Source organism: Metopolophium dirhodum, chromosome 6 (genome assembly GCF_019925205.1).
Source record: "Metopolophium dirhodum isolate CAU chromosome 6, ASM1992520v1, whole genome shotgun sequence".
Classification (NCBI taxonomy): Eukaryota; Metazoa; Arthropoda; class Insecta; order Hemiptera; family Aphididae; genus Metopolophium; species Metopolophium dirhodum.
Genome location: NC_083565.1, coordinates 16,659,765 through 16,681,355, shown reverse-complemented (window position 1 = coordinate 16,681,355; position 21,591 = coordinate 16,659,765). Strand labels below are relative to the sequence as shown.

Sequence of the window (21,591 nt, the reverse complement as noted above, 5' to 3'; positions counted from 1 at the left end):
GAGCGATACGGTGGGGAGACGCTTGACGGCGGTGCAAGAACGCCGCCGAGAGGACGAGGTTGTTAACTGTATGGGAGGCGGTGGACGCGATCGCCCTGGCGGTGTGGTCGTTTTGGCTGGTTGTGTCGGATCGGCTCGTGTGTGGTGTGGAAGGGGGTGTCGGTGGTGGAGAGAGGTGGCCGCGGGGAGTGATAATCCGGTTATATCGTATACGTGTGTGCGTGCGTACGCGAACGGCCGGATGGCAGGCGGGAGGAGGTCGCCTCCGGTTGGACGGCTCCTCCCACCAATGGGCGGCCGTCTCCCACCGACGCTGGCCGCCGCCGTCACCGCCGCCGTTAACAGTCGCTTAACCAATCGTTTAGTTAACCATCGACTGCACACCGGCGCGTACCGATCGCCTCTCGCGCGTTTGCGTTCGCTGTTTAACGTTGTGTTACACTACTCTCAAACACTATCACACACACACCGGAGTGTTTATGTATTATTATTTTTATAAATATTATTATAATATCGTATAGACTCAATTCCGCAGCTGTGACATATTTTATTTTGATTTTTTTTTTCGTCGTCTGAAAAATTTTGAACCGCGACCGTTTTTGCGTTTTAATTTTCGCTCGCGTAGTACAAGTCTACTCGTATATTATACCCGAATAGCGGCCAAACAGCACGTCGAAGACGACTGTATAATCGTGTATATAAAATCCACGACAGTCACGCGCCATATATACCACTATCACGACGGCGACGCTTATCGGCGGTACAGTGCAGTCGTCCGGTCGCAGCAATACGTCTTTGCTGCGGCAGTGGCCGGCCGGGCTAGCAGCTGCAGTGGCCACCGGCGGTGACGGCATCGGTAATAGCAGGACGACAACGACGGCCACCGCGATGACCGTGCACGAACTGACGGCCGCTTCAGCGGCCGGCACCATGCCCATGCACCATCTCGGCAGATCCCGATTCATGATCACGGACATACTGTCCGACAACGGACGCAATAACGGCGGCGGTTCGCCCGTGTCACCCGCCTCGTCCACGGACGGGCCGAGAGATCTGTCTCTGCACGGCCGCGCGTCCTCCGGCAGCAACGGCGGAGGCGGTGGCCAGGGAGCGGGGCCCGCTGGCGTTGGCGGAGGGCCGGCCGACTCGGACCTGAGCGACGACCACGAGAGCGGCACTGATAGCGGACTGCCGGGCGACAACTCGTCCGTTTGCTCGAACGGTAAGTCATCCGTTTTGTTCTATATATTATTATATCACATTTCGTTATTATTATATTTCCGACGTTATTACATTGAAGTTTGAACATATATATAATATTTTATAAGTAGGTTTACGTATATTAACGAATATACCCATATTATTAGGAATATAATATATATTGTGCTCTGCACCGCGTTATAGAGCCAAATACTTACTACGACTCTAAAATAATATAATATAAGTAGCGTTTATACCTAAATAAATGTCTAAAAAATACATTGAACAATCATAGACAATAATATATAATGTATAGCTGTGTACCTATATATAGGTACCAACGCAATAACTAAAGTCGCTTGGTAAAATTCGGTATAATATGTTTAAGCAACGCGTGCATGCATATTAAAGATTTAGAGATTTTGATAGAATTCATAAAAATGAGTGTTTAATTTTATGAAAAAAAATATATAAAATCACGAACTACGATTATTTTGTTATATTTCCTATATAGGTATAGGTTATAGGAATATTATTTAAAATATATTAATAACAATTAACTATTAGCATCACTTATAGCAGTAGATATAGGTATAATACCTATATTATATGCGGATCAAATTGTTTATAGGTAGGATAAGATCAGGGTATATATAGGTACAATCATATTATTATATACTGCAGTCAATACTTATATTATATATAGGTTTATTTTACAAATCTATATGCATAATATATATTATATATCAATTATGTAGGTAGGTTCTATGCGACTATGTGTAGCTGTAATATTTGTATAGGTATATGGGTATAATGGTTCATAATATATTAATTTCATAATTTCTTCAAAGTGAGATTGCACAAATAAATATTATAGACGAATGCTCTATGTACGTATGCCTAATATTATATATTATATAGTTTTATTAAATTAAATTTTCATACATTTTGCAAGTATGCAATTATTGTTCGGCGAGGTTGCATCTTTATTTGGTCTTATTGCGTTATTAATATACCTATATAGTACCTAATATTTGGGTATATAAATAATAGATTATATGATATAATTTTATATATCAGATATTATATTTGACAGATTTTTTTTACACATTAATTTAATTCAGGATAAGTGTATTATATTAAATACATATATAGGTACGTGCATTTCGTATTATATATCTCAATTAGATATTATATTATATCATCGCTCGAGAATTTCATTTAGGTATACTTAATTGTTCAGCTGGTCCTTATAGACGCATAACATATAGATGTATATTCAAGTGATTTTCCGGAGTTCATGGTGGTATATTATATACTTACATACCTATTGTATATGACGATGACTGCAGCAGTTGGGTCAAGGAACCCGGCTTGAAAATATTAGTCTTCCTTATTCTATAATATAATTTATAATACGTATGTATAGGTATAGGTATTTATTATATATATACTTACGTCGATTGCAGTATATAACAAACATATTAAACTCGCATATCAACATAATTACTTATATTTTACTTATTTTTTTTTATTAAACGACCGGTTGTGCAAACAAAAAACAATGATAAACGCTAAAATATCCTATGTATGTTTCTGCGTGTATACCTGTACATAATATGTATAAACATGTAGGTAATAATAAAAGCGCACAACACGCATATGTATAGGTATATATAGGTAGGTAGGTATCTACTATTATATACCCATCTGTATATTTATTCTTATACCGCTATTAACGGACATAATATTTAAGTTCCCATCTCACGAATCGCATGCTTATACAATATACATATAGCATTATACATTATAGTGAATGCGTCGCAGCATTTTTCTGGACGTCGTTGTCGCGCAGAAATAAAATAATACCTATAATAATATATATTTTGATGGGTTGAGGTATAAGCTGCGTCTTTTCATCGCGTTGCTATTGAAATATATTTAGGTGGAATGGGACAAATATAGCAGTAACAATAATATAATGGATTTTACCGGTAAAGGTAAACGGGCGAAATCAAAATAAATATAAACGTATATATTATTATGGTGTATAATTCGATTTGCTGCACCAGTGTTTGGGTGAAAAATTCGTTTCGCTAAGCGTGTACCTATATAAGTCATCCATATCATTGTCGCGTATAAATATATATATATATATACAGAAGTCGGTATGAATATAATAATCCTCTTGCAAATAAATCGATACACCTAAATTATTATTTTATTGAACACACGCGCACCATATATAATACATGCTGCATAATATGTATATTCACAGAATGATGTGTATGTATATACGTTATACTATATAATGAAACGCTAACTGCAATTTTGACGTTTGAATCGGCCGTGTCAGATTAACATCAACCCCCTCGTGGACAATAGGCGTAATCCGTAAGTGCGTACTCGAGATTTCCGCCCTTGTAATATTATTATTATATTATATACTATTATTGTTGTTATAGCCGTCCGCCGCACAAGTATAGCTGTAACATAAATAATATGCTGGAACATCTACGAAATATTATAAATACACGAATTTTTAGTTTTAAGTTTTTTCCTTATCCGCTGGAATCGCCGATTATAAATAATAATACGCGCATAACGCAATATCAATAATTATTGTTGTTGTCGCACTTCTATAGAATTCAGATGAACATTTATATATTTTCCCGCGTTACGGATGTCAAAAATGTACCTATACACATATACACCTAAATTCATAATATAGAGGAGAGACGGTAAAAAAATTAAATTAGCACTAGGGCGCGACATTTCCGAATTCGTCTATGGAGTAACCGGGTATAATATATTATATCTAAATTATAATTATTATATTAAAGTGCTCATTATTGTTGCTTGAAGTCCGACGATAATATTATTACTCACCACGATTATATATGCTTCGATACATAATATGTACAATTACACAGTGCAACTTTTCCAGTACCTATAGCTATATCATTTATATGTGCATCGGCTTTACCAAGCTCACGGTATATATTGTAGGTATGTATTACTGTGTAAACGGTTTCATTGTGGTTTCGAGCGCTAAAAACTGTTTTTTTGGTCCCATTGAAATTGAATATTTTACGAGGTGTTTTTTACGACGCTTTTCACCATAACAGCGGTCGAGTTTTTTCCTTATTAATTTCGTATGTGCAGGCCGGGCCTTGTTATTACTAAAATATTTTACCTCTGGTGAACATATTTCACCCCTGTAGTGGAAAATTCGATACGCCCGAAGGGGAAAACCGTTTTGTCGCGACAACGTAACACAGCGCGTTATGCAGGCAAGTTATGTTTATTCTTTAGTATTTTTTTTCTTTCCCCTTTTCGCTTATAATCAACTGCGCTGGTGGTTTTACACGCGAAGTCGACTTTGTCACGACTTTGAATTTTGAACTAATTTAGATCGCGTTCATAAGGAAAATAATATATTATGGATATAATTTGGGTTACGATATAGTGCAGCTTTCCGAATGGCCATATTGCCGTGAAAGTGTGTGGTGGTAGGTTTTAAACACAAATCGATTGGTTCCAATTGCGAGGCCGTTCAAATTATTGTGAACGGTCATTTTTAAAACGAATAAACATAGGAAGGTATTATAGGTACTATAGGCTATAGGTATTATAGGCTATTATACTCAAACACACACACACACACACACACACACACACCTTTAATATCACGATCACGGAGTCACGCGATTTTCAAAAGTTTCGAAAAAGAAAACACGATAAATTGATATAATAATAACAACAAAATGTCCAAAATTACATTTGTTAATATTATTAAGGTTTTTTTTAGTACAACATCGTTTAAAGTTTGCGCGCACCTATATAATGCCACAACACAGCAGTAACCTATTGAACTGCAATTTATATATATATATATACTATATAAATATATACTTATATTATATAGGTAATATACATTATTTACACTGTATACCTTTACATATTATAACATTATTTATAAAAGATTTGTCATGTACCTATATATAATATAAAAGTAGGTAGGTATGTTAATATATATGATCGTGCTTCGTGTACCTACCTATATCGCTACCTTGTAAGTACCTCGTATTATATGGTGAAATATAGAGTAGGTATATACTTAAAGTACATCTAATATTATATACATCGTGATGACGACTAAAATGAGAGAAAAGGGATTATAATATCGTCGCTAGTATACACACACTGCACATAATGGTTAAAGTACCTATATCACTGATTATATATTATATTATATGGATGTACCTGTACATGTATTATAGTAATTTATAGGGGGTTCAAGTGCATATAATCATGTACGGAAGGTGTGTTTTGACCCACTTAAATTGTTATATTTTCGTACATTATAGGTGTATAGGTTTAAAGGTGTTTTTTTTCAAAACAATGTAATCCACACCTAATATATATAGGTACCTATGTGATAATAATACTTTTCATAATAATACCTATACTGCAATAATACAATATATAGGTACAAACGATTTCTATACCTACCTATATATTTTACAGACTATACAATAAAATCTCTTCAGTTTTTTTTTACTTATATAAAATATAATATATTCGTCAGATTTTCTATATAGTTTAAATGTTATTGTACACTATAAATATACATGTATACGTACATTTACATAGGTATACCTATACCTATATAGGTACACAAATCATATTTTCTTATGATATCTGATTGGCATACAGCGGTGACGATTTCACCGTTCCAATTCGAAAATAATTTTCAGGTATAACCATTCGTGTATTAAATTATTTAAATTTAATGTACCTAAACTCATATATTGGTAGGAATACCAACCTACCTCATATTCTATACATGTAGTAGCAGGATGAAAAGACCGCTGACGCCATCAATGTTGTCGACAAGCCCGTTAATTAAACGGAACGAAAAAACGACCAATTTATATAATGTTTGCTTTGCGTATACGCAAACACGCGACCGCTTTACCATTTTTTTTTTCAGATCGTCGCAAAATATAATAATTTACCGGTATAACATATTATCGCTTCAATGGTATTCGTATAGTCGTGTCGCATAAAAAAAAACTCCCATTAGAATTATTTTATTATATGATTATTATTATTATGCGCGGATCGCCCGACGACGACGCGTTCTTGTAACATATATATATAGGTATATGCGCGAGACCACATAAATATTACCATATAAACATATTATAGGCGATGGCAGGCAGCAGCTCTCCTCGCGGTATAATTAACGCGTTTCCGCCCGTCCGCAAGAAGCGGTTTTTATTTTCGCCACTTTTCCGGTGAGGGTAAAACGATATAATAATATAATATATTATACTATACATATATAGGTATAAGCTCGCAGATATACACACACACTCGTACAAATATAATATATATATACATACTTCTCACTCTCAGCGTTTTCTCTTTGCGGACGGAAAGAATGTACAGTGACATGCCGTGCGCGGGCGGCGGAAGGGCCACGCGGTGACGATATAATATATTATTTTATTTCCCGCCGACCGCTAATTGGCGCTAATACACACTTGGAGACAGCCGTAAATCGTCCTCATAACCTAACGATATTATCACGTCGTCGTCGTCGTCCTATATATATTCATTCGTGTTCTGCAGTGGCTACAAATATATAATATGTTATACTATGTAGGAACGGAGCCAACAGTGCACGCTGCAGCACCGAAATTAGACGCTCATCGCGTCTCTCTATCGCAGCACCGCGGTCGTCTATATTATGGTGTGTTTTCCGTTAATATATATACGTGTTTGTTACGCAGTTGACTATAGTCATTGGTGGAAAGATATTATGGGACGTGGTGAAAAGGACGCGGTTTGATATATAGAATAAATATATCCTTTTGTATAAGGAGTAACAAGGAGAACCCTGCAGGACGTGATGGCCGCGTGTATGCCTACATTTATCTATATATTTCGTCAATCTAATTGATCATTATAATAACAATTTCTATCTTATATACCTAGGTATATACTCCCGCCACTATATATTTGCATGCACCCGCGGCGTGTGCACAGCTTATACCCATATAATAGGAAGGTAGGTAGGTACATGAAACGATTCGCCCGTATCTCGTCCCGTGTATTATGGCATATGTATCCTCAATGATATTTTATTCGAATTAATGCAGTCTACGATATTCAAATTTATACTTATTTTCAGTATATCCATCATTATTAATATATAGGTACGTGTTATACCTCAAACCATGTATCTAGTCAAGCATAGTACCTATGTATTAAACTATTATTACACTGTCGTATATAAAAACCGCGACATACTGTGTATAAATCCATCGCCGTGGGCCGTTTTTCCGATGTGCATGTATGTACTACGCAGCAGACACGCAATACTCACACACTGCGCTGTTTATATTATAATATATTTTATATAGAGTTGTAATATCGCGTATTTTATATTAGGTACCTACCTGCCTACATATATTATATTGGACGACGGGAAATAACAAGTCGGAAAATGTTCAAACAATCGATTTACGTGCGGTCCTGTCACGCCATCGTATAATAATATTATAATGGCTAATGTGTCGTTACAACCGCCGCCATCGATAACACCGATAATCACTTTTTAACCGACTGAATAGAGTTTTCTGGTCGCGAACGCCGTCGAATCGCACAATGTATACAATAATATTATAACCCATATAATATATATATATATATAGTATAGGTTCACCGTATGCCATATTCGTAAATTATTATGCAGTGTGTACTATAGTTGTCAAGGTTATGTCCCGGCGAGAATTGTCAAGCGCACCGGTTGATTAAACCACGCGATGATGACAATAATATAATATCGTATTATACTATTATATATTACATATATAATATACTTATGTACATATATTATAATATATATCGTCACTACGCCACATACACGTCGTGTATAATATCGTATATACGTATAGAAAACGCGCGAAAAAAAGAAAAATAATATACCTACGTACACTGCGCAGTGTGTACAAACTATTTTATATTATATTACATCTGCAGCACACTGTATATATTGTATGATAATATTATGTACTCACGCGGAAATAAAGCTGGTGCGTGTTTTTGTGCTGTATATATGCACACTATATATATTATGTACACCGCGATATCAGTAATATAATAGTTGTGTGTAAGCGAGCTCGCAGTGTTATATATAGAAATAATATTTAATGATATTTATTACAATATTATACTATATTATATATGTATAATTTATAATATTGTAAAGGTATAACGCGTCTACATTGTGCACGTAAATATATACATTATTCTTTCAATCTTATCTTCATATATCTTTTAGTACATACTTGGTAAATTGTATATTGTGAATATATTTGTTTGGATATTAGCTACTGCGAAAAGACTAGTTCCCTGGGATAATAGTCCCTTTAGCCCGGGCCTGACCGCCACTCTATATAAACGTGTATAGAATTTTAGCGCGGGGATGTACTAGGGCTACAGCTAGTATAACATATATAGGTATAACATGAATTATAAATATAACGCAAAGGTTCTACTAAACTTCACAACGGTATATACAAAGTTTAGTTCAATAATAAATTGTTGTCGTACATATATTATATGGTGTTATCATAAGGAACTGTTACGTTAGTTGGTGCGTATATTATATAATAATATGAGCTTCGTCGTGGGGTCCGGCTCGGCGTCGGACTCCGTTTTGTGACCCCGTCCCGACAGCGACGTGTTTCGCTCGGGAAAAAAATCTATTATTAATAAAGTTAGATATATATATTTTCCTGCATTTTAAATGTGTATAAAACTGCGTATATATATGGGAGCACGCAAAGTTCTTGGCAACCGAGCCGTTTTACTGTATAAACAACACCCTTAAATAATATAATGTATTGTGTTTATGATTTTATACGTAAACCCTTCTCCTATCCGTTACTCGCTCAACCCTCCCGCCCTTCCGTGTCGGGCCTTAGGGCAAGGATTGACCCTCTACATATATACCTATACCCTTAATGGGCTATATCGGGCGCTATATATGCGCAACGCGCACGCCATCGCATATCGCACATACAAACACACACACTGACAAACACGAGTCCGGGAAATTCGTGCGTGTAATAAAACGAAAACAACGGACAACATAAAAGGACACCCCCACGCCCCACGTCGTGTCGACCTTTCGTGACTATTAATTTTTCGGAATCCCAGACTTTTGCTGCCCACTCACGTGTTGTCTGCGCGCGTTTGTGTGTGTATGCATACGACATAATACACTATTATATAATACTTAATAATATTATATATGATTAGCTAGTCCGCATGCGACGTTTAAAGGCTTGTCACTATATATAATATAATATTCGATGAGCAAAATATGACGAGTGACGACTGCCATTCGACTTGGCCATTGCTCGAGCTCAGGATATCATGACGACGTGTACCGACCCACGTTTTTCTGTCCACCATATATATTATATTAAATTATTTCGTGCACATTTTTTTCGTTTCGGGCTAATCAAGTTAAATCTGACGTGCATGGATATAATATTATAGTTTGCACGTGATGACCTAACCTATCGGACGAAATTATCATTAAATGCGCGCGCGTTAGAGTACCCGCGTCCCGCGTGGTTCTACCCCACCTTATTATATACATACACGAGCGATTGGTAGGAAATTATTGTTTCGTACGCGCAACCGTTTAAACGATCTACATGGCGGTGCGAGATTTATATACGTTTGAATCGAGAGCATTAATTCGGTTAAAGAGCGCAGCTCTCCGCCGTGTGTACCGACGTCGGGTCCATTAGCGTTTTATATAATATATACACATATACCTACAAACGGGTTGGGCGGAGACTATAGAAATTTCATACGCGCGCACACTGCACCACACTTAAATACATATATACGCGCATATAAACAAGTCGAGCACCATTAAATTGATATATCTATAAGTGATGCGAAGCGGTGGAGGTGAGACTGCGCAGAGCGGGGCACACCCGGCAACGGAGGGTGTGTTGTGCGCGCAATAACGAAATATACTTTAGGGGCGGTGGAGGGAGGCGAAAAGCCACGTCGCCGGTGGTTGCTGCGGCGGGAAAACAAGAGAGTTACATTGCGAGAGAGCTGCTGGAGCGGTATGGTATAGTAGTAGTAGTGAACACCCTCTCTCACCCCCTTTTAACCCTCTCCACCACTGCCCGAACTCCCGCCACCCGTACGTAGTAAAGACTCTCGTATATATTAGCAACGTAGAAGGGCTGAACGGCGGCGGACCACTTAAGCCCCTCTCGCGCGCACACCGCGGCTCATTGGCTTTCGCGGCTCTTTCCCCGCCGGTCATCCCTTCCCGCCCGGCAGATTTCTTTCTTTCTTTCCCGTTTTACTCCAATTACCGTCACCCCGCCGCCGGTAGTACACGACAATCGCGCACGACCCCTCTCGACAGCCATTGTACGCACACACAAACAACCCCCCTACCACCACAGCTTGGGGGTAAGTTTATACGCGCGGTACATTGTTCGAGCCGGCGCGTTACGATAGCGCTATTTTTTACCACTCTCATTTTTTAAACCCCGTTTTATTTTTTAAATGCAAATTGACAGACGAATTATATTCGTTACATATAGGTTGGATATACTGCTACAGTGTGTCGACAACGGGTTTTTCACACCCGGTCCTAGGTACCGGAATAATAAATCCTTGGCGCGTCACCGGTCGCCTTGCATCACAATATCAATTACTATTATATATAAGTGCAGATAATTATATAGCCTATATTGTATTATGATATTAAATTGTATAGGTACTTTTAAAATAGATTTATAACTACAATATTGTGTACAAATTTGATCTTTAGTATAAAACTTCTACGCAAGAGTCGCAGCAATAATTTACTTATATAGGAATATTTCGTGTTTGACGACGAAAAAGAGCACAATTTAGAAACATTTAGTAGAGTTTTTCGTGCACGACCCATTGCCGTTTATGTTACAAGAGCGTTTTGTGCGATTTTTATCGTCGCTATATATTTTGCTACCGTAATGACCGGAGCGGGCGACAGCGTTTCGCGTGATATGCGTGTCCCGCCTAACCGCCGCCTCCACGACGTGCGCATTCGAGTCACCGTTGCTATTAAGCTTTATATCGCGTTTCAGATTTTATGATATTATTATATTATATTATTACTGTTTTGTTTTCGTTTTTGTCACATAATGTGTTCGTGATGTCGTGTGGGCGTAGTATATATATATATAAGTACAAAACATTATAAATGTCCGGCAAATAACTATAATAATATGCAGCACCGCACACATAATAATATATATATATAATACAGGTACCCACAGCTACAACTATATAAACTATAAAATCAAATATTATATATCATGGTTGCTAATTTTTTTTATATACGTAGAATTACACTACACTTTAATTCCCGTGTGCGTTTATTTTATACGTTTTGTAGCTGCACATTGACCGCGTTGTAATCGTGAATTTTTTTTATTTGTGCTGCAGGTCATAGAGACGATGACGGCCGGAATTCCGGTTCAAATCTCAGCAAGAAACAGAGAAAAGCGAGGACGGCGTTTACGGACCACCAGTTGCAGACGCTCGAAAAGAGTTTTGAGAGACAAAAGTACCTGAGCGTTCAGGACCGCATGGAATTGGCGGCTAAGCTCAATCTGTCCGACACCCAAGTCAAGACTTGGTACCAGAATAGAAGGTAAGACTAATTTATATAATATCATAATAATTATATCAATTTTTTAAATTATATGTAGGTATGGTTATTGATTATATTATGGTATAGGTACACCACCCTCGCGTGTGTGTACATCGGGTTCAAGTACAATATATTATGCGTTGCGTTTATAACTATATTATTACATAGATAGGGTAATCTTTAGGTACCTAATATACGATTGCCGTTTTGCGGTGGTAAGCCCGTGGTCCGCGGCCATATATTTTCAAACTCCGTGTCCACCATAATACCGCACTTGCAAGTACCTATATATTTCCATCCGGAGCGAGGCGCTTATTATACTATTATATATTGTAATCTACCTACGATGGTATTATTATAAACTATAATATTATACAATAATATCTACGACGAGAAAAAAAATAATATTAACGAAACGCCTGCATCACCCCCGACAACGCCACCCTAATCGCCCCCGAAAAAAGCAATAATAACAGTATACAACAAAGGTGGAGCACGTGAACGGTGAAAATTCGGTAATAGCTGTATATTATGAATATTATATTATGGCTCTCTCATGTATGTGTGTGTGTGTGTGGTTGAAAACGGATGTACTGCAAAAGTCCGTGGGGGGCGGGTCGTAAAGCAATACGATATCGTGTCTGATATGCGTTTTCGTGTGCGGCCGCCGACGAAAATATTGTAATTGTCGTCGTTGCGATGGAGGGTGTGATGGTGGATGGGAGAACGATCGCGAGGGGGTGTGAGAAGGCGTTTTCTGAAAAATATACCGAACGCAAGAGACAAGTGTAAAACGCTATGTGAGCTTTTTTCTTCGTTTTATATATATGTGTGTGTGTGCAACCGCCAACCGTGCGTAATATTATATGTTGCGAATTCAAATTCCACCCCTTAATACTAATAATAGTTTAAAAAAATACACCCTCTTCCCGCGCGCGCCTCCGAAATACCTAGCGGAGCATAATGCACGTTATACGATTTTTATCGCGCCTCGTATATAATATAATATAATTTAGGTATAGGTATATAACGGGTTTGTATAAATACGAACGTTATAAATATATTACAATATGTGTACGAATTCGGCGAAGGGTCCGAGTCAAGTATATAAGTACCTATACATAGATGCTTCGTGTATAAATGGGACGTATAAAGGTCGGTCGTAGCGGGGATGCTGTATAGCAGTTATAAACAATTTTTATATTATACGCTTTTCGAGAGACGTCCCGGTCATTTGTCAAGTACGTGCGTACCTATATACATCTGAAACGTGGTCGGAACATAAGTGGTATACACTCCGAAGAGGATCTATTATAATATGATATTATAGGTGTGGTATCCGCCCAACGGGGGGGTGAACGCACGCACAAAAGCCGCGAGCAATAATCACAACACCGATGCGCGTGTTAACTCTTGTGTAAACGTCGTCGCGGCTAATATTCCTCTTATTATTGTATTGCACACAAACGCGTATAGCTATAGGTATGTATACACCCGTACAATGTGTAAAGATAATATTATTGGCGGTGGTGAGGGATGAGAAAGGAGACGGGCGAAAAAAATCCTGGCACATGTACCTACATGGATAAATCATTTGGAGTGTGAAAAATCGGCACACACACACACACATACACACACCATTATAACAATAATATGTACTTATGTATTGTAACAATATAATATAATAATATATATAATGTATAAACGACACTAATATACGACATTATATATTGTTACCTACATATTATAATAGCTGCGGCTTGAAAAGAAGCCTCTGCGGAGGATTTCGCGTGTCATTTGGTGTGCACCGCGGGTGCGGTTAAGGAGATAATTTATAGTCCGGTATATACATCACGGGTATGCGTGCGTATTTGTGTGTGTGTGTAGTTGTGTAAACTAAATATATATATATATGCATACCTATATACGTATAACGTATATTATTAGCATCTGCTCGGCGACCGCGGCAAAGGATTGGTTAGTCCTGGTGACAAGGGGGTTGGCCACGACGAAACGACAAACGTTTTAATATAATAATATAATATACAATATATGCATACGTTGTGTTGTGTAATAAGCGCTCAGAAATTATTTCGTGTTGCCGCCGCTGCATTGGAAGTCCGATCAGATATTTCGATGCTTGTCTTATTCGCTCTTCGACTTACGTCGTGTAAAATATGTTTATAATTTTTACATAGAAACTCGCATAGGCACGTGTAAATATTATTATTATAATATAGCTCTTATAAAGGGCGATCGGTTATTTATTAATAAATATAATCGTATTGTTTTTCGGCGCCTGTCCACATACACGATGTTATATACGTATAATACTGATATTGTGCAGAAGACGCCATTCTAATAAATTTACGCGTTTGAATGTCCGTCTATCAAGTTCTGAACACTTGCAAATTGCATTATTGGCACCCATATATACGCGACTTGATAAAACTTCAGTTGGCGAGCGCTGTATGTACTATTATACGTCTTATTATAATATTATATCTTCACCTCGACTACCTAGCTATATGACTTAACCTAACCTACCTATATAATATTATTATATTTTCACGGTCGGAAAAGTTGATTTACTGATGACCGTTGTCGTCGTCCCAGTTGATTTATATATAATGTGCACTGCGTCCGCACCGTATGTATTTACTGCAATGGTCTGTCGTTGGCGCACTAAATCAAAGGCTAAAATTAGTTAGCGCACATTATGTTGTTCTATAGTTGTTGTACTGTTGTACCTCTTACTCGAAAGTCGCGTAATCGCACGCGGACAAGATGAATATACACTCCGGCCCCGACTTATATAGCATCGCCTTTATATATATTATATTTATACATACGCGTTTAAAAAACTGTTTTTCGCGCCTTTGGCACGCCGCCTGCGTACGCGTATATAGATACCGGAATTAGAATCGGTAACGACCCATTAACCGCTGCTCACACTCATAATAATAATAATTATATTATTATACAATAATTAAGTATAGCGCCAGTCGCCAGCAGTAGCTTTCCACCATGGCTCCTTTGTAACGAGATGACGTTCATTATTTGCCATCGATCATAAACCGCGTGTTGGAGTGGAAGATACGCTAAATAAAAACGGTGTTTAGTTAGTAGTGTTTAGTTCAAATTATAGCCAAGAGAGGAGTGTAACGGAAAATTATATTTATTTTTATAATCCAAACTGAAATTATTATTTTATAACTAAATGCGTGACAAATTTAAAGTGACCATAAGCCACGTTCGTTAACCCACGTTATGACAAAGTATATTTCTTTTAAGATCGTTCCTCTTCCGAGCTAAAATCACTGGTTATAACATCATCATCATCGTAATAATAATAATGTGTACATTCGTCCAACGGTTTTTTCGCCGATCGTTTTAATTGACACGTCGTCGTCGTCGCGCGCCGTCTGTCGTGTCTCGCGGCGGCGACGTCGTCGATGAAGACGTTAAAGCGTCGTTCGCGAAAAGCGGTGAAAAAAACCTTCCTATAATAGTGACAAAAACGCGTGAGATTAAAAAAAAAAAAACCCCGAAAATTTAACGAGAAAAATCGAGGGTGTAAAAAATCGGAGTTCCGATTGTGGCCGCGCGTGAATCGCGTGCGTGTCGAGAGACTATATAATAATAATATTATTATTTTATCTATGACGAAAAAAACGTAAAACCATAATATTAAACGTCATATACATAAACTATTATGGTAGGTATAGGTACTATTATATGCATCGAAGTCATCGGCGCGCGCGCGCGACTCGAGACCGTATATAATATTATATTATTTTATATACTAAACATGATATCGGAATTTTGTGTGTTTTCCACGGGTCGTTCGGGTCACGTTCGCTGCAGCAGTGGCGACGGTCTATTGTGTATATATTATTATTATTATTATATCGAACAAGAACGATGATGACCGTACCCAGTCAGCTCGCTCGTGCTCGGGCACGTCGTCTCATATTTAATGGAAAAACACGTCTCTTCGTCGCGGGTTTTCTTATTATTTTTCCGACCCCCCTCCCCGCTCTCCCGGACACTGTCTATTCGGAATCACGCGTATACAATGGTTTTTTTTTTTTTATAGTTTTCGTTCCATCCGTGTTGTAATAATACAATAACAATAAACAGTAATAATAAATAAAAAAAAATACGAGAGGCTACCTATATGATATGTACCGCCATCGCATCTATATACTATTATATAGAATACGCGACTATACCGATATGATGCGTAGTGTCGTACATTTCGCCGCCGGCATCAGAAAACTCATGAAACGAATCGATCGTGTGCGTGGCAGCTGCCGCCGCCGCTGTTATATATACATCATTGACGTTTTAATCGATGTGTCTACGCGACGCTGCGTCGGAGAAACAAAAAAAAAAAAATGTCTAAAAAAAATCGTCCAATGTGCCGAGCCGCAGCTCGAGTCCATCCATTGCGTATGGTGATATGTATTTAATAATATTATTTGTTTATTAACGGGCGGTGTCCTTATAATATTATTGTATTGTATTATTGGTAGTTGGTACTATATTTTCGTATAACCATTACGACATATCTGCAGCATGTCATAGCTAGGTACGATACAATATACCTAATAATATATCGCCACAAACAGCCAGTTGCTGCTGCAATAGTATACCTATATGCGACTGCATAAATTATTATTTTGAGCTGCATATAGGTACACGGTTTTTGTTTCTGAATGATTTTTCACAAGATTTTCATTGTAGAGGAAAAATATCGAGTAGCGGCGTTCTATGGCGGTTTTCTATTGATTTGTTGATCTGATGACGATGTCCGTCTCACTGTTGTTATTGCGATCGTCCTTTTCAAAACAAAGTGTTAATAAATGGTATCTGCCGTTATTATAAAATGTACCTAGGTATACATTATGTGTAATAATATGTTCAAGGGTACCCGTCTTCGTCGTCGGTTAAATACTAATAATATAAATTATTAAACATAATATACCTAAGTTTATTTTACTCGTCTTCTCGTTCGCTGTAAAATCGCCGAGGTTTCTTTAGCAGACAGTTATTATATATTATATTTTAATGAAAACGTATTTTTCATGTATAGGTATTAGGTGTATTCTGCGCTACATAAACGAGTCTAATGACACGTTTTTTATTTTTCATTTCCTTCCGAAATAGAATTACTATATCATTATAATAATTTGTATAATATATGCGAACGCGGTATAGTGTATACATATACCTATAATAACATGACCGTGGGGCATCTCTTATATATATACAGCTTAACACGCACTAAAAATTACAAGTTTTATTTTAAATTAATTTTTTGTGTCTAACGTGCGCGCGCAAATATTCTATACGTGATATCTGTGCCGACTGTGCTGCGAGTCACTTTTAGCGGAACAACTAAAAGTTTTATAATTTGTATTAATTGCCCAACAAAATCATTTCAGTTTAGTATATTATGAAATATTACGATCAAGACGGTATTTTGTTTGGTGTATAAACACTCAGTATTTTCCCGTACCCATGGCCTTCGCACCCATTTGCACACTGCACAATAATATATTATTCTGTTCAGCGTAATGTGTTGGGTACTTGTTAGTATAACATTACCTACATAAGACACGATGAGATATAATAAACCATCCAAAAGTAAATAGTAAAAAAATTCTATTTACAAAATTCTACAAGTCGTATTACGACATCAGCGCACTTACTACAATTATAAAATATAATAATATAGAAAATTCGCACATATACACGTAAACATAAATAGTTGAAAACTGCTCATGATGTACCTATAACTATATATACTAAAAACGATAAGACTATTACTCTAAAGTGATTTTTTTAGTAGAGGGTTCAACAATCTACAGAACTGACTTAAGTCAGTAAAATTATATATTGATGCGCAACAATCCAATTTTCTTATCACTATTTAGAATATTCACTTCCTTAATATTTACTTGATATATACCTATACGGCTTACGCATATAAAGTTGATAGTTTAGACGGTTGAAGTATTGCGTGACATTGCTCATCTCGTTCGATAAACACCGTCAACATGTTGATTATTTTACAAAACTATATCTATGTTACATTATAAATAATATCTAAACATTATAATATGTGCAATTACAACATGCACTAGCGTTGAAAATATCGTTTTCTAATTCGGTTGGTGTTGTTATGTTGTGCAGGACCAAATGGAAACGTCAGACGGCAGTGGGCCTGGAACTGTTGGCCGAGGCGGGCAACTACGCGGCGTTCCAGCGGCTGTACGGCGGACCGCCGTACGGATGCTGGCCTTACCCGGCTGGCGCTGCGGGGGGTGCGGGTGGCGTCTCCGGCGGGGGCGGCGTATCGGGCGCGGGCGGCGCACCGTCCGCCGCCGACCTGTACTACCGGCAGGCGGCCGTGGCCGCGGCTGCAGTGTCCACGCTCCAGAAGCCACTGGCCTACAGGCTGTATCCCGGCATGGCGAGCGGCCCTGGAGCCGCGGGCTCCGGTGCCGGCGCGTCCGGCCACCATCACCATCACCACCAAATACCGCCACCGCCGGTGCCACTCGCCCATCCGATGTACTACGGCGGCGTCCACCATCCGGCCACCATGCAGCCGATGCTCGGCCGCAGCCCGACACCCGAACCACCCGGCCGGTCGTCCCGAGGCTCGCCCAGATCGACGGTGGACAGCCGACCCGGTTCGGTGGACGTCGAAGACGACGGGTCCGACTCGCCCAATGTGGACGTTTAAGCGACGACCGCGGCGCGCTGGCCCACCGCGTGCCATAATATGATATACCGTCATCGCACGCGCACGTGACTCTATAATATTATTATAGTCTGTCACTCGTTGTCGTGTTTAAGTTCAGCTGCAGTGTGCGCGCGTGTCTACAATAATATTCTTGTATATACATGAGGCACTGTAAAATGCACCCTCAAACACATACACCCACCTAGTCGTCGTTTACTCTCTTTATTATTATATATTATTATTATTATTATGATTAATTATTAATTATTATTATTTGTATATGTATAGTATATATTATATTTTGCGTTCCGTACCGACCCTGACGCGAAAAAATGTTTTTTTTTTTTTTTACTTAACTTCTTAACATATAATTATTATAAAATGAGAAATTATTACTATGGCAAAATGTACTACGTTTTAATACTATTATATAATAATAATTGATATTATTATATATTTTCGTAAGAAAACCTTGTACACAGAACAATTTTAACTCATATTATAAATTATATTCCCCTAAAGTACAAATATTTTATTTTTAATTTATTCGTAGTTAAACCGTACGTCATATAATATACAATATTATATTATATTGGTAAAACACGTTTTTCAAAAAAATATCCGAATTTGTTCGTTAAACACACATGTAGGTATTTGTTATTAATATTATAATTATGAACTCGTACCGAAGATTTTGTTATGCATTTGTTCAAATTTTTTTTTAAATTTAATTTCGTTTCAATCAAAATATGCCGGTAAGCCAGAGACTTTAACGTTCGTCAACCATCCGATTACTCGTGAGTGAAACAATATATCACTATAAAACATGAGTACAACATAATATTATTACCTATCTTGTTTATTAACATACATAATACACATATTATATTGTATACTTGTATGTCTATATACTTTTGTTTTTAGATATGTTTTTCATAATTTTGCTTACCACGATTGTTTCTTATCTTTATTATATATTATTATTATTATTATTACTGTAAATATTACTTAGGTATGTATTACGACAATTAGATACCAATATTGTATATATTATAGATACAGTGTAAGTGATAAGTATCAATAATTTATTTTGGATGTATATTATGATATAGTGAGTAAGTAAGTAAATATAAATAATTATATTATACGAAGTCGTGCAATGTAATAATAACAATATTAGACTATACGTATATTCTACCATAGTATACCTTTATATATAGACATTTTATTAGTTATAATCATAACATAATAATTGTATGTACTTGAATGTTGTCGTCAGGCTTGGTATATAATATAACCGTATATTTTGTGTGACGTATATAATATGCATATTGATATACGATATTTGTCATGTAATCGTCGAGTGTAGAGAATATGATCGTGCCAAAACAAAAATAATAAAAAATAGTGTGTTAAAAAAACAAATGAACAAAATAGGGAAAAAAATACCAAGACTCTTTTTTTATTTATGTTACACTATAATAATTATATACATACCTAATATTTAGGAATCGTATATATTGTAAACAATAATTATATTCAATTATATTATATAATATATATATATATATATATAAAGGCGCTGATGTATACGCCGATTGCGCGTCGCCGTACGATGGTTTTCCGTGTAAATAATACCTATCATTCTTGTTACATGTAAAAATATAATAAATAAATTAACATTATTGTTTAGAGTTTAACCGAAGCGTTTGCATTATTATTACTACGGTACGTTATCTATATTTTCCATATATAATATACCTAATATCCAAACATCATATCCGACCGATCTCGTCCTTTTCCACTGCGGCTCTCGCGCATTATATGCACGCAGCAGTCGTTCAGAGTTTCCGCGTGGAGCTGTCTCGGTGCTCACACATGCACACACATGCACACACACACACACACACACTTATATTTTGAACGTGTGTACGATTTTCAATTGAACTCGATTCGGACCGGAGTTCCTGATCGAACACATGTCGGCCGCGCGGGGTTTCGGTCCATTCGTTTCGTACAATGACTCGTTTTTATTTCTCCCTCTCGCCTCCACCAAAAAAAAAAAAAAAAGAAAAAAGAAAGAAAGATATACACGAGAACGATATACCGCGTGTTGATTATATTATTACACACACACATTGAAAACGTGTCGGGCTTTATAGCAGTGTGCACTCGTATACAGTATAAAATTATATAATTAATCGCGTGTTGATGGGTACCTCCTAATGTGTTATATTTATTATGTAGTATAGGTGCCTAACTAATTGGTAAACGGCGGGTCCTCGACGTCGATGCATCTGCGCAGTCTGCACTGCACTGCACATATTATAGGTATTATGCGTATTACCTATATATATATATAATAAAAACTGCAGCAGAAGCTATTCCTAAGCATAATATAATATAATAATATAGCGCAAACCGTTTTCATAATGATATGTAACACGTATAATACACTATATATATGTGTGTGTGTGTGTGTGTGTGTGTGTAAACGCCGTATCGACCATCGACGACGGACGAGGTGTCGAAATTGATACGAAGCGTGCTGGTGAAATCGTATATTAGGTAGGTACCCACATACTATAATATGTTATTATTATGTGCAGTGCGTATGTATATCTAATAATATTATATTAATATCATACTGTATAAGTTCACCGCGACTGCAGGAGTAAGTAATATTGACATAAACATCGAGGCAGGATATAGCACGGTATAATATTATATTTAAAAGTGACCCCCGATGTCAATTTTTTATACTACTGTGCTTATTGACAAAGAAAAATAAAATATCAAATAATCAACGTGTTAACAGGACCATTAAGGACACGAGACCCCGTGGGTGGGCGGCCCTTTTCTGCAGACTATTGTTATC

At 37.2% G+C, this 21,591-nt stretch overlaps 1 protein-coding gene across 1 annotated transcript; it reads left to right on the top strand.

Moving 5' to 3' along the window:
* Positions 1-353: 353 nt before the first annotated feature.
* Positions 354-20,413, top strand: LOC132946751 (homeobox protein B-H1-like). The gene is made up of 3 exons (XM_061016810.1): positions 354-1,222; positions 11,749-11,956; positions 18,158-20,413. The coding sequence occupies exons 1-3, from the start codon at positions 889-891 to the stop codon at positions 18,711-18,713; spliced, it is 1,098 nt and encodes a 365-aa protein (XP_060872793.1). The 5' UTR covers positions 354-888; the 3' UTR covers positions 18,714-20,413.
* Positions 20,414-21,591: the final 1,178 nt, after the last annotated feature.